Genomic DNA, 13,652 nt, shown 5'->3' with positions numbered 1-13,652 from the left:
AATCCAACTAATATAGACTCTAATGAAACAGCAAGTCTGTAAGGGTCTACAACATCTGCTTCTTCCCTCTGATCTTCACTAATTTCACCAGGGACTTTCAATAAAGCTTCTTGGGGGGGAGGAACCCCATTAGATGCGGCTTTTCTCAAATCACTGGGACCACTCACTTCTTTATTTACTTTCTCTTCAACTCTTACGGATTCGACAACAGAATTGTTCTTCATCACCTTTGCTTCTTTTTGCAGATGACGAAGTTTCAGAATCAACAACTTTCTCCAACTTTCGGATTGTGCTAGAATTATTCCTCTCGAGCTTAACAGTCCCACCTTTGCAAGTCTAAGACGTTTCCCAACCTGATGAAAGCCACTCCTGCCTGCCTTCCTCTGACCACTTATGTAGAATAACATAAACAGGCACAACACATATATAAAAAAAGCTAGAAGTTAGTTACTACATCAACACATACAGATTTAACAACACAACACTAATGCGACCACGACCAGACTTCACATATCAATACTTAAATGCAAACCCCCCAAAAATGATCCCACACAAGTTCCAAAAACGATACAGCAAAAACTTCAAATTAGCTACTTCAACGACATGGGTAGTCCAGATTCATTACAAGCTTTAAAAAATATATCAGAGTCATATGACCTATCAGCAAGTCCATCTTCCCACCTTGAAAAATTGTGAGACAAGAGAGATAATTTTAAATGAGAGTTTAAGTATCTATATCAACCTCTGAGATATAAATAATTCTCTACATAGATGTTTCAAAAAATAGTTTAATATTTTTGCAGGTGACCTCTGTGTTCGAATAGTTTAATATAAAGTTTCAAATCAAGTCAAAATTCATCACCAAGATCCTTAAATATGAAACCTCAACATCATTCAGAAACCAAACCAAACAATATCCCAACTTTAACACTGATCCACATCATCCAAAGCTTAATTTAACCAAACACTAAACCGCCTAATTCAACAACTTCCCAATTCAATTAAATCTACCAAACTAGGCAAAACAACAAACCCCGTTAACTAAACAAATCAAGAATCTTTAACAATTCACATAAAAGTTATAACGCAATCAAAAAACAAGAAAAGGGGGAGGATCATAATCATAATTCATATCATCTTTCGTAATCAAAGGATAATCCAAAGTACTTAAAGTAACAAACCAATCCCACCCTTTATCCATCTTCAACAAAATAGCCCGTCCTCTCAAAATGGCAGCAATATTCGAAGACCCCATATACGTATAACATTCGTGAGCTCAGTAAACTCTTCAAGCTCTTCAAGCCCCAAACCTCAAGATCTGTTCAAAAATCAAAAACCCAAAATTAGTGAAAACAAAACCCAGTAGAAATAAACCTAATTAGAGAGAAATAAACCCAAAATTGGTGCTTCAGGTCGAGAAATGCGGGTTCTCGAAGCACCAATCTGGTGCTTCATTCAATTTGGGGTTCAATTAGAACCCTAATTTGCAGAGGCAAATATGTGAGAGATGCGAGACACCGGAGATGCGGCGGAGGCAGCGTGGATGCAGAGTGACGGAGTGAGGAGGGAGGGAGGGAGAATCAGTCGGGAGGGAGGAGGAAGAGTGTGAATGATGTATCGGGAGATAGGGAGAATGTTTTGTTTAAGGGTCTGGAGGAAAAATATTTTTGTTATGTGCGGGAATTGAAATAAACGGGGCAACACACAGTAGCTTATAGCTGTTGTTTTAATTTTTATTTTTTTGGAAATATACTTTAACAACGGTTAGAAATTTAACCGATGTCTAAGAAAAATCTACAACGGTTATATTCTCAACTGATGTCTGTTATACAATTCTCATTTTTTAAAATAACTATTTACATCGGGTATTTTCTCAACCGATGTCTAAATTTCATGATAACATCGATTAAAAAAAACTGATGTCTGAAATGACTTTAACATCGGTCGTCTGAGCAACCGATGTCTAAGCACCGATGTCGTAGGCAATAATTCTAGTAGTGAATTCGAAATGAGTATGATGGGAGAATTAAATTTCTTTTTGGGCTTGCAAATTAAGCAATCCAATGAGGGCATTCATATTTCACAATCAAAGTATTGTAAAGAAATGCTCAAGAAATTTGAAATGGAAAATTTATTTTGGTATTTATTAAATAAACGTAAAATTTAAATCACCTAGATCCTCCCAAATGGACATTTAATTTAAATGATTATTTCTAAGTGAAAGGTTAATTTTAGCAAGTGATTTGAAAAATGATTTCCGTGTCAAAATATTTTCAAAAGAGTTTCTATGCAATAAACATGCTGAGGAATATCGCCATTCTACGATTTTCTCTCTCTTACTATTGAAAAATCCAATTGACATGAAGATGGGAAAAGGATTTTCACATGTTGATATTCTTTAAAAGCTTCATGTAACATTATTTTCAAAATTTAGTATTTAAAGTAATTTATTCCCTATTTTATCAATTTCTTATTTTCCGGGATAAATTAACTTTAAAATAAATCTTTCTCTCCTAAAAACATTTTCTATCAAAAAGAAAGATTTACTCCTTCATCTCATTAATATTTGGCCTTGCAAATATTAATATCAGTTTTTATAAACTTGTGAAATATTTTCTCCTCGGTCTCTCAAATTACCTATTTTTTTCGGAGAAAAATATTTTAATACTTAGAATACTTTCTAAAAATTATCAAACTCATGACTTATCATGAATCTCAATATTCTAAGTATTTTGGTTTCAAAAATCAGTCAAGGGTCTACTCGTTTTGACCAAATACTAATTTTTCCGGTTTTCATATATTTCCTTATTTTTCGAAGGAAATTAATTTAAATACTCAAATATACTTCCCAACACTCCAAACTATTTTATCTTTGAGGGAATATATTTATAGTATTTATTTAAGTCAAAACTTTTGTCTAAATCCTTTTACAAATCGTCAAAAGAATTTTAGTATTTTATCGTATTCCGAAAAGCGGTTTTTATCGTTTTAAATCCGGATAAAATACTTCCACTTGCTAGAATGACTTGAAACTTTGGGTATGTCATTTTTATATATATAGGCATGTTAGGTAAAAGTTTCGTAATTTTTCGAGAATTTTCATTTCGTAGCGTTTTTCTATCTGTCGTCTCGAACTTCGAGTGAGCGTTTGACCAAGCTAGAGTTGACCAAAAATCACCAAACTTCACAGAATTTTATTTTCCAATATTTGGATATTTATCATATTTTTGGTTGAATTTATTGAAGACTTTCGGAAATTCGTCATATTTATTAAACGATACGTGATACGCATTTAATCGCAAAACTGAAGCAGTTCTATTGTTTAATATATATTCAAATCTGATGAGAATAGTGGCACATGCTTAAATTCCCCACCATTCAACAAGCTTGGCTCACAATTGGCCACATCTCTCTCAATCTCATCATACACTTACATTTAATCTAAACTCTCCATTCTACCTAACCCCTCCTATAAATAAACCCCCACCCCCACTCATTTTTCTCATGCTAAAAGCCATAGAAGTGCTGAGATTTCTTAAGTATACACTCTCTCTTTTCATCTACAAACACTCTCTACAAATACTTCTTCTCTAAAACCTCCATTCTTATATATATATATATACACATATATACACAAGGTTTTAGTTATACAAGCTTTGTTCATCCAACCAAGCTTTGTCTCACCACTTTAGCTCATCAACCACTACTATCTTGCCTCCCAAAGGGCTTCCCAAATTCGTCCATGTGCTTATAGTCCTACCGAACCTCCGGCGAATTTTTCCGGCGAACTTTCCGATCGTTCTCGTAAGTGGTTATATTTTTAGCTTCATTAATCCGTGTCTTAACTGACCATTTTATTTATACAAGAGCTCGTTATTATCATCGATCTACTCTCTACAAAAGCTTTTCATCTCATATCTCTAATAAAAGAGATTTCTTATTTCGAACAAATTACATATACGAACTAAAGATTCGTTGTATTCGAAATACACTAACACGAACTAAAGGTTCGTGATATATTTGAGATTTATTATACAAGAACAATTTTTATATCGTACGATCTAATATTCTCTCAAATATATAAACGAACATCGATTCGTACTATTTTGTATACGAACTAAAGTTTCGTTATACACCTCGAAAAAGAGGATTATATTTGACGATGGTCAAATCGATTTTATTAAAGCTTGATCTAATTCCCTACTAGCACCTTGTTTTCCGTTGGGAAGAAATCGATCTAAAAGCTATTTATTTTCTTTAACGTTTATTTAGCACTTTAACTCGCCTTATCTAACTTTCCGCGATTAACTTGTTTCGTTATTTTTCTTACTTGGTTTAAGTCCCGCTAGTACCATTCGAGCTTCGTGCGATTAATAACTGAATAAGCCTACTATACGTATTTATATACTTTTTGCACTTTATAGTTGTTATCATTATAAGTGTATAAATATTGTATTGTTGGATTTGCGGAATTTATATTGGCTTGCATTGTGCTAAAGTTAAAGAAAATCTCAACTCTCTCTCTACGAACTTCATTGATTTAATTTAGTCTTGAAAGACTATATAAAAGAGAAGAGTTATACTGAAAAGAAGCAAAGACTTCTAGATTATATTACTTCGAAAATAGACGTATTTTCATATAAAGAAGTAATTATATAAGTCTTGTGCCATCGAGGCTAAATAGACTTAAAACTCCGAATATAATTTATTCGATCTACACGGAGTTTATAAATACAAGTATTCTTTGATTCTTTAAGATCGTATATTTATCAAAGAAAGAATACTTTTACTCCACTCATATATTATATTATTTGGAGTAAGACATAACGTTTACTTCGATTTAATATTTATCTTTCGAAAAGTATACAAGTTATAAATATTCATTGTTGAATATTACTACACTCGGCCTAGACATTTCTAGTCCAAAACCTTTTTATAAACCCAAGTTATTTGTCGTAGATATTGTTTTCTGAATTTTGTAGTGAGGAAAAGTGAAGTGAGGTGATCTTCGTTTCAAGACCCAAGACCCAAGACCTTTGTCCAAGACCCGCAAAAGTTTAGAAGTTCAAAGACTACACCCGGAGTACAACGACTTTGAGGAGGTGACGGGGAGTTACGCTCCAAAACGAGTCTTTTAAGTTTACATTTATAATGAGGAGGTAACGGGAAGTTACGCTCCAAGATCTATATTTGTAAAGGCTTCTCCGCCTACTGTAAAGGAGTATCTTTATAGTAGAGAAAATCTCGAGTCTGAGGAGGAGCTCGGGGACTGGAGTAGGGGTGAGTGGACTCCAAAGGTTGAGTTAGCAACCGCGAACCAGGATAAATCCTTGTGTGTGGTACTTTACTTTATTTGCTTTTTGCTTCCGCACCTATATACTGCTCATACTCTCGATACAAGTTTTAAAAAAGGGATAAACTTTTCATTACACCGCATAAACTTTTAAATTGGTGATTAAGCTATTCAACCCCCCCCCCTTCTAGCTTAATTAACCTCGTATCGGACCTAACAAAATGGATAAGCTTGACTAGGTTCACAAAATCATTAAGCAGATAGGTAGTGATTTTGAAAAGTATGATGGAGATGCTGTTGATTTTACTAAAAAAGACTATATGGCAGCTATGGTAGGTGAACAGCCGGTTGGAGAGGTTACCATTCTTGCACCAACTATTTCCAGGAACAAGGGAAATTATTTCAAGCGGCTTGTCAGTGATAGAGAGAAAGCAATGACAAAAGCAAATAAAAGAGTTCGAAGATGTAAAGAATGCTCAGCAACCACTCATGATTCGAGAACTTGTCCAAAGAAAAAGAAGGATGGAGGAGCTGTAGTTTCGAACATCTTGTGAATATGATTTTAATTTTCATTTTTAAAAGACCATGTGCAGTTGTCTTTATAAAGTGTTTAGTACATTTCGATTTTATGTGTTCTGAGTTCTATAACTCGTACATTTTGAGTGTTTATAAATTGTCTTTATAAAGCATATTAGTCTTGATACATTGTCAATTAATGGCTTTTAGTGTTTTTATATTGAATATATAAATTGAAATTGTTAAGTTTTGCAGTAAAAATGAGTTGATTTTTAGTGATATAGGTAATATAATTTAGTGGTGTTATCAGTGTAATTTAGTAGTATACATCCCATGTTTTAGTGATATGTGTGTTTTTTAGTGATATCTTGCTTTATTGTGTTATGAAAACAATGAAAAATGATAAAACTAAAATGAATCAATTATGAAACATAAGTAAAAAAGCCAAATATTTACCATTGCATTTTGAATATCATCATTTTTAATTGCTCAAAGTACGTGTCCAAAATAAGCATATCCATACAAAAACAATCCAGTAAATCATTTCTAGTCTATCAACACAATGCAGCCATCTAATACTTTTGGTAAATCAGTTTCTAATATTCTAAAACAATGCAATAAAACAATGCACTAAGAAGGAGGTGGTCCTTCTTGAGATGGTCCTTCTTGAGATGACCGGTCTACTTCATGGAATGAACTTATGAGGTTCACTGCGAATTTCACCCTCTTTCCAGATTTCTTTGTTGGAAACTTCTCTGCAGCTTTTCCAGCTAGGACGACGTTGATTATATTGTGCTTTTCTGCTGTATTGTACAAAGATGTAGCTTCTGTGGTGATAGGCTCTCTGAGTTCATTCAGGTGTGAAGAGAGGATTGCTATGTTGTATTTGAACCTGAGCCTAGTAATTTGTTTATCATGTGTTGCCTGAATAATATGGTAAATTAGTGAGATAGAAAATATAAGTATACATAATATCTAAGTGGTATAATGTAATAATAATAATAATGTATATAAATGCACAATATAATGTAAAGCAGTATATAAGTATGTAAAATATGATACTATTCTTACCCCTTCTTCTGTTAACTCAGTATTCCAATTTTTGGTATCTCCTTTGAAAGTTTCCATATGGCGCATGAGGAAAATACCATAATTTGTAGAATTGTTAGTAGTCTGCCATGGCATACTCACAAAACAAGGCTTCATTCTCCGCACTCTCGATCCCAAACCTGGATTTCCATTCTTACTTATATAATTGCGAAAGTGTGAATGCTGTAAAAAAATGCAAAACATTAGTATAGTGGACTCAAAATAGTGTTTGTTTATATTTATAATAGTGGAGTGAAGGACAAAATAATATATTACCAAGACCTCCAATACCCTGCCATAGTACACCTTTGGCTGTGCTTCACGTAGAATGTTGTCAATTACAAAGTATCCCATTGTTCTGATACCGTAACATATCAAATAATAGTGCTCAAATTTTTTTAATAGGAAAGAACACCTGTGATCATAGAAAGAGATATTTTAGTCCAAGATATTTGAGAAATGGTGAGATATGTCAAAATAAGTTAAGTAATGACATTTACCATTTCCGTGTCTTCTACTTTTTTGATGGAAAAAGTTTGAAGAATCTTGTCCATCCCCCTGGCGAATGAATCATAAGTTTCGTTGACTTTTTTTCTGGATCAATGCTGAAAATCTGTTTGATATAAAGATATTAGATTCTGGTGTATTAAGTTATGAAATAGAAAGAAATTAATTAGAATATACGAAGGCAGTATTTATTACCAAATCTCCAATGGTGCAGAAAAGCTTTAGTGGTGACTCATCTGATTTGTATTTCTCACTGTCATTTAGAATTGTTGCCCATGTATCGATGACAAAGTAATAGACGCTTGTTTTTGGTTTCAGCGTCAACAAATGTTCCTTGATACATCTCACATCCTCCCATTTAAACAGATCATCCCTATAATTATATTCATTAGTAGTAGGCAGATAAAGAAATGTATATAATGGAAAGAACAATATACTTACAGTAAGTCGCTCCTTTTCTTTAGCAAGAACACCCAATATCCAAAGTCTTCATTGTTCATTCTTTCCTTGATATCTATCACCCTGTTAACATAAGGTGATTTTTGATAAGGACCAACTTTCTTTGTGCGCTTGCTCTTTTCTCTCCCTTGTGGCTCTGGCGTGACCAAATCTTGATTATTTTCTTTTTCTATGTCATCCAGTCCAAGCGAAAAAGGAGGGACATATCTCTCATCATCTTTTTGTTGGTCAGTAAGGATCTCTATGTTTGTTCTATCCATCTCCTCAACAACTTCTAGGCTGGCCACTATTTCAGGTGATAATTCATCACCCAAATCATCACCAGTTTCCTGGTTAGGAATGAGATATTCTTTCAGAATTTTACCGATAATAGCAATGTTTTTATTATCGGGAAACTTTTCCCTTGCTTTCATTAAATCTTCATCAAATTTGGACTTTATGTCCACAAGTTCCTCTGCCTTTTTACGTAAATCATCAAGTACATCCTGAGAAGTCAAGGCAAAATTTAGAATTGAAATATAGTGATATATATGGTAGTATTATAAAATTTTAATAGGTGATATAGCTAATATACTCTAGTGATATATATAGTAGTTTTATAGTGATCATTTGCATGAATTATAGTAGTATATGTTATTTATTCATATATAATGTACCTGTTCAGTTGGTTTAACATTTGCATCAGCTAACAGGATCATACCTTTGTCTTTGGAGCTTCAGAAGGATCAATTTTTTGTAGATATTCTTTTAAACTTGGTTGGATTGATCCAACTCCAAAAACTCCATCAATGACCTCAATTTCTTGTCTTTCTCTCAACCTTTCTAGAGTTGAACCAGTGTAGGAAGGAAATTGTCTATCAACTAGGTTAATTCCTTTGTGCCTCACACTGTCGACATATAACAACTACAAAGAAAAACAAGTAAAACTATTAATTACATCTTATATTCTATTAGAATATACGGACAAGAAAAAAATATTTAGATGGTTGTCTTACAGTGAGAAAGATGAGTGATCCTCGAAAAAATGTTGTTGTTGTTCAGTTCCAACTTTCCATTCCAATTACAAGGTAGCTTAGGAGGAAATCTACCGAGTTATACTTCTTGAGATTGTCAAGGTTATCATCAAGTTGCAGCAGTTGTTTGTCCACATAAGAAGCTCCTTTTGTACCAATGAGAACATTTGACATAACAACAAGGAAGTTTAATTTGAAGATATCATTAACTTCTTGGTTTTTCATCACTTGAACAATCATTTGTGTTGTTATTTGATCAGGTAAAGTGAATTGTGCATGCCAATCTTTGATTCTTTCACTGTACTTTCCAGGTGATGCCAAAACAAGAGGATGTCCTCCATTTGGCAAGCCGAACACATCATAAAACATCTTCACTTGTAATATTAATATCAGCATCCTTCAGCTTCAGTGAGATTGAGTGGTGATTAAAGATTTGGAGTACATTGTAGGCGATTTTGATTGGCAAAATATCAAGCTCAAAATCTAGAAAGAGTCCAAAACCAGCTCTTGTACCCCAGTCCCTCTGTTCTTTTGTGAGTTCACTTACCATCTTACTAAAATGCTTTGGAGAAATCCTTATTTTGACCTCCACTTTTGCCTTATTTACATGTTTAGCCCCTTTTGTTTTGTAAGGAAAAAAGAGGAAATAATTAGTGTGGTAGAAACCACAAGAAAGGACAGTGCAGGGCATCACCATCATTCCACACTCATACCAATCTTATTCAATCATATTCTACTTAAATTTCTAATTCTAAGTAACGAAATAAATAAAAAAAACCTGAAAATCTTTGTTCATGAACTTCAATGTTGGATATAATGTTCCGGCAATCCTTTTTCTTGGTATCTGAGTTTCAAATGTAACTTCCTGTTAAGAACATAAAATAATTCATGTGTAAGAACATTTAGTTTTATTATTTAAGAATGAAGAACGTGAAGATATATTCTACCTTTTTCCTTTTTAATTTTGTTATTTTAATCTTTGGTTGTGCATTGTTGACTTGATCTTGATTTTATGTTTCATCCTCTTCTTGTTCATCATCTTTTTCTTCTTCAATTTCGTTTGGTATATCGTCTTGTTCGTCATCTTCTTGTGCATTATCTTCTTCTTCTGCACTATCTTCTTGGTCCATATCATCTTCTTGTGCACTGTCTTCTTGTTCAGTTTCTTCTTGTGCACTATCTTCTTCATTTTCTTGCATATCTTCATCACTTTTTTGTTCATTATCTTGCTCTGCATCTTGTTCATCCACCAGATTATCACCATTTTGTTCCTCCTCTTGTACTTCATCAACAAAATTATTTCCCTGGGAAATCATACAAAATAATGAGTTAGACGAATTTATAAATCAATAATACAACTAAGAAATAATGTAGTTGATCACATACAGAAAGATTTTTGATATTCCTTCTAGCAGTACTCTTTGTGATTTTGTTATCTGGATGTCGATAGACTTTTGCAAGTGGTCTTTTCTCTCGTATGCTGTTGGTATTCATGTTTTCTTGAGCTTCGGATTCTAAATCTACAGGATTATCTGGAGTGTTTGTAAACTTTGACAAACTTTGTGCACGAAGTCTTGAACTTCTTCTGCATTGAACTATGTAACCTGCAAAATCATAAAACTTGCAAATACATGTAAAATACACTATTTAACAAGAAATATATTCACAAATTTATACTAAGCAGTTGTATTTTAGTGATATTGCTAATATACTTTACTGATATCGCTAATATATTTTAGTGATATAGTTAATAGATTTTAGTGATATAGTTAATATATTTTAGTGATATTGATTAAAGTGTATATAGTTTTGTAATTCAAATGTGTATCCAGCATAGTACCTAAGCCCAATTCGATACATATTTTAATCATCAAAGCTCAGTACTCTGCACTAGATAGTAAATCTCATTAACTAGCTGTTTATGTGTTATCTAATGCATGTCCTTAATTTCTTTACAAATTGCTCTGTTTATTAGGCTTAAAAAATTATGTGATAAGAAACACTTAGCACATCGATATGTGATATCACTGGTAGAAACATCTGGTTACAGTGCAGATAGTACTAGTAGTATCAAAATATCATATTGTTATTAACAAACAAAAGCACAGACACCACAGATACACATATGTGATATGATAATACATATGATAAGTATTAAATGTTTATTTGTGATTTGTGTAGTTATTATCAGATGATGCAACTCCAGATATTAATCAAGGGCAACTAACTATTACTGCTACAATAGTTTTATTAAAGAAATATTTCAGTTTTACATTTCAGTCTTGACTAATAAGAGGTCTACAAGTCTGTATTTAATAAGTTGCCTTGTATAATGTATATGTATGTGAAGTGAGACTGGTTGCGACTGTTGTGTGTGCGCGACTTTACCAATTTGGTCAGCTTTATACAGTTTACAAACATCATCAACAACTTGGAATCTTAACAAATTACATCCTCAAACTTGTGAAACACATAAGGATACTACAGTAATGCGCCTGTATCACTAAATATATTAGACTAATACCACTAATTATATCACAACAAAATGAGTAATATGCACTAAGTACTCTACGTACTGATTTCAACAAATAACCAAATCATCAACATATTCATCAACATCTTATTCAATAAATCAACATACTCAGACAAGTAAATGCTGGAAATCACAAATAATTAAAAAAACAGTGATAAAACCCTAATTTAACATACCTCCTCTAGTTCTAGCCATATTTTAGTAGCTTTCACAGTGAAATAAGCTAATTAACAGCTGTTATGAAAGAACATTAGTAGATTAAAGTCAGTTTTCACAATAATATACAACAAAACCCTTAAAATTCAAAAAAAGCAACATGCACTAAAAATACGAGTTGATTAAGATGATGAACTAACTATAAATACTACTAAACTACATAAAAGTACCTATTCAACAAATGTTCAAGTGATTTTGCTCGGTGCTTAAAGCTGCGGTTGCGAGATCCAAATATCGCCTCGAATTTGTTCGTAGAAGCTGTAATATACCTAATTAGAACAAAAAAAGGGGAAAAGTTGAAGAAATCGCCATTGGAGACGTACCTGAAGCTCGGTGGAGTAGCGCGATGATGAACAGTGGAGTAGTGGAGGTGATGAACCGTTGTACGCGAGTCGTGTGTATCGTGTGTATCGGTGTGAGTTGTTTTTCAATTTTTAACTGTAGCAGTTTTGTTTAAGTGTGGGCTACTACTGGGCTGGAAGTGTAATTTAGTAGGCTGGGCTTGTGGTTTCTAGATTCTATTTTAATTTGGTTTCTATTAGAGTATGTCTCTCTCTCTATATATATATATATATATATATATAGAGAGTCATACTCCAATAGAAACCAAATTAGCCTAAAAACTAAAAACCAGTTTCTAGACAGTATTTTATCACTATTTTAACTACAGAAATCACTAATTTGTACATAACATATCACTAATTTATATATAGCATATCTCGCGAATATAAATATATATATACACATATATGCAACGTATATGACCATCATCTTCACCCAAATCGTAATAATGGACCTCTACCACCATTACCAAATGTTTCTATGACTAGCCACCATTGTCTATCATCACCAATAGTCACATACACTTTCCATCATAACTTACAAAACTAACGACTACTTACCATCATCATACAACTTCTCTTGCTGCTTCCTACCACCAAGAACCTTCCTACGGATGAAATTAATCATCTATAATCGATTATCAATAATTTAGATAAGTAGATTTTCTCAATTTTGATAATAAAAATCGCTGTTTATATACTGTATAAAAACAGTGATTAGTGCCGTATAAATTAGTGATACCCGTAGTTATAAATAGTGGTAGGGAAACTGGTTTCTAGTTTTAATTTTAAGAGTGGTTTTTATTTGACCATGAGCCTATATATATAGACACACACACACACACAATAGCTTTTAATAACACAAAAGTATCCAAGTTTTGTGGTGGCGACTTTAAAAGAGCCTTTTCCTGAGAATCCAAAAAGACAACCGAACGAAGATAAGTGCAGCTCAAACACTACATTGATCAAATGTACAACACACAACCTGCAACCTGCATAATATTAAACAAAATTAAGTTGAGAAAATGTGTATAGGATGAAAATTCAAAGATCTAGAAATTCTCTCACACATTTTATCAAACACCTCGTAATGTAAGTTGGGAAAAAATCTAGATGTATAACATCACCCATCTCAATAATCATAAATCTGAAAAAACATAGTAACACCCATGTCAAACTATCAATCAACCTTATATCGTCAATGACATAAAGTCTAAAATCATAGAAGAAAATACGAAAAAGGGTTTAAAAACCTGAAGATGCGTTGTAATTTAACTAAAAATCGTTTCAGTATTTGTTCTACAAAATCGAACCTGCAGAAAAAACAAATCAGGGAAATAATCAGAACAAACAAAATTTAAAGTGCAAAACAACGAAAACAGATCAGAGAAGTCAATAAATACAATTAAAAATCAGAGAAAAGAGGAGATGAGACTAATTGTGCAAAAAAATATGATGAAAAGAAAACGATGCAATTAACAGCTATTTCGCAAGGGGGAAACATATGTTGTTTTTACAACGAATTTGAAATTCAAATTTTGGGAGTGATAAGTGGATTTCATATCCACTTGGAAGCCTTCGTTTTGACTTAAATTGATGATTTGGCCTCAAGAATTTGGTATGTCTGATGTGTTTTTGTGTTGATGTGTGTAGAGCACCTAGATGGAGGGAGGATGGAATTTTCT

At 32.9% G+C, this 13,652-nt stretch overlaps 1 protein-coding gene across 1 annotated transcript; it reads right to left on the bottom strand.

Annotated features, from left to right (window-relative positions):
• Nucleotides 1-9,887: 9,887 nt before the first annotated feature.
• On the bottom strand, nt 9,888-11,605 carry LOC108226020 (uncharacterized). The gene is made up of 3 exons (XM_017400974.1): nt 11,587-11,605; nt 10,264-10,481; nt 9,888-10,181 (listed from the first exon to the last, which is right to left on the bottom strand). The coding sequence occupies exons 1-3, from the start codon at nt 11,603-11,605 to the stop codon at nt 9,888-9,890; spliced, it is 531 nt and encodes a 176-aa protein (XP_017256463.1).
• Nucleotides 11,606-13,652: the final 2,047 nt, after the last annotated feature.

Source organism: Daucus carota, chromosome 2, assembly GCF_001625215.2.
Source record: "Daucus carota subsp. sativus chromosome 2, DH1 v3.0, whole genome shotgun sequence".
Lineage (NCBI taxonomy): Eukaryota > Viridiplantae > Streptophyta > Magnoliopsida > Apiales > Apiaceae > Daucus > Daucus carota.
This window is presented reverse-complemented; position numbering and strand designations above follow the sequence as displayed.

Excerpts from the sequence above, each read along its gene's own strand:
- LOC108226020 (XM_017400974.1), bottom strand. Across the intron at positions 10,182-10,263 it reads GGAATATCAAAAATCTTTCT|GGAAATAATTTTGTTGATGA; the intron begins GTATGTGATCAA and ends ATGATTTCCCAG.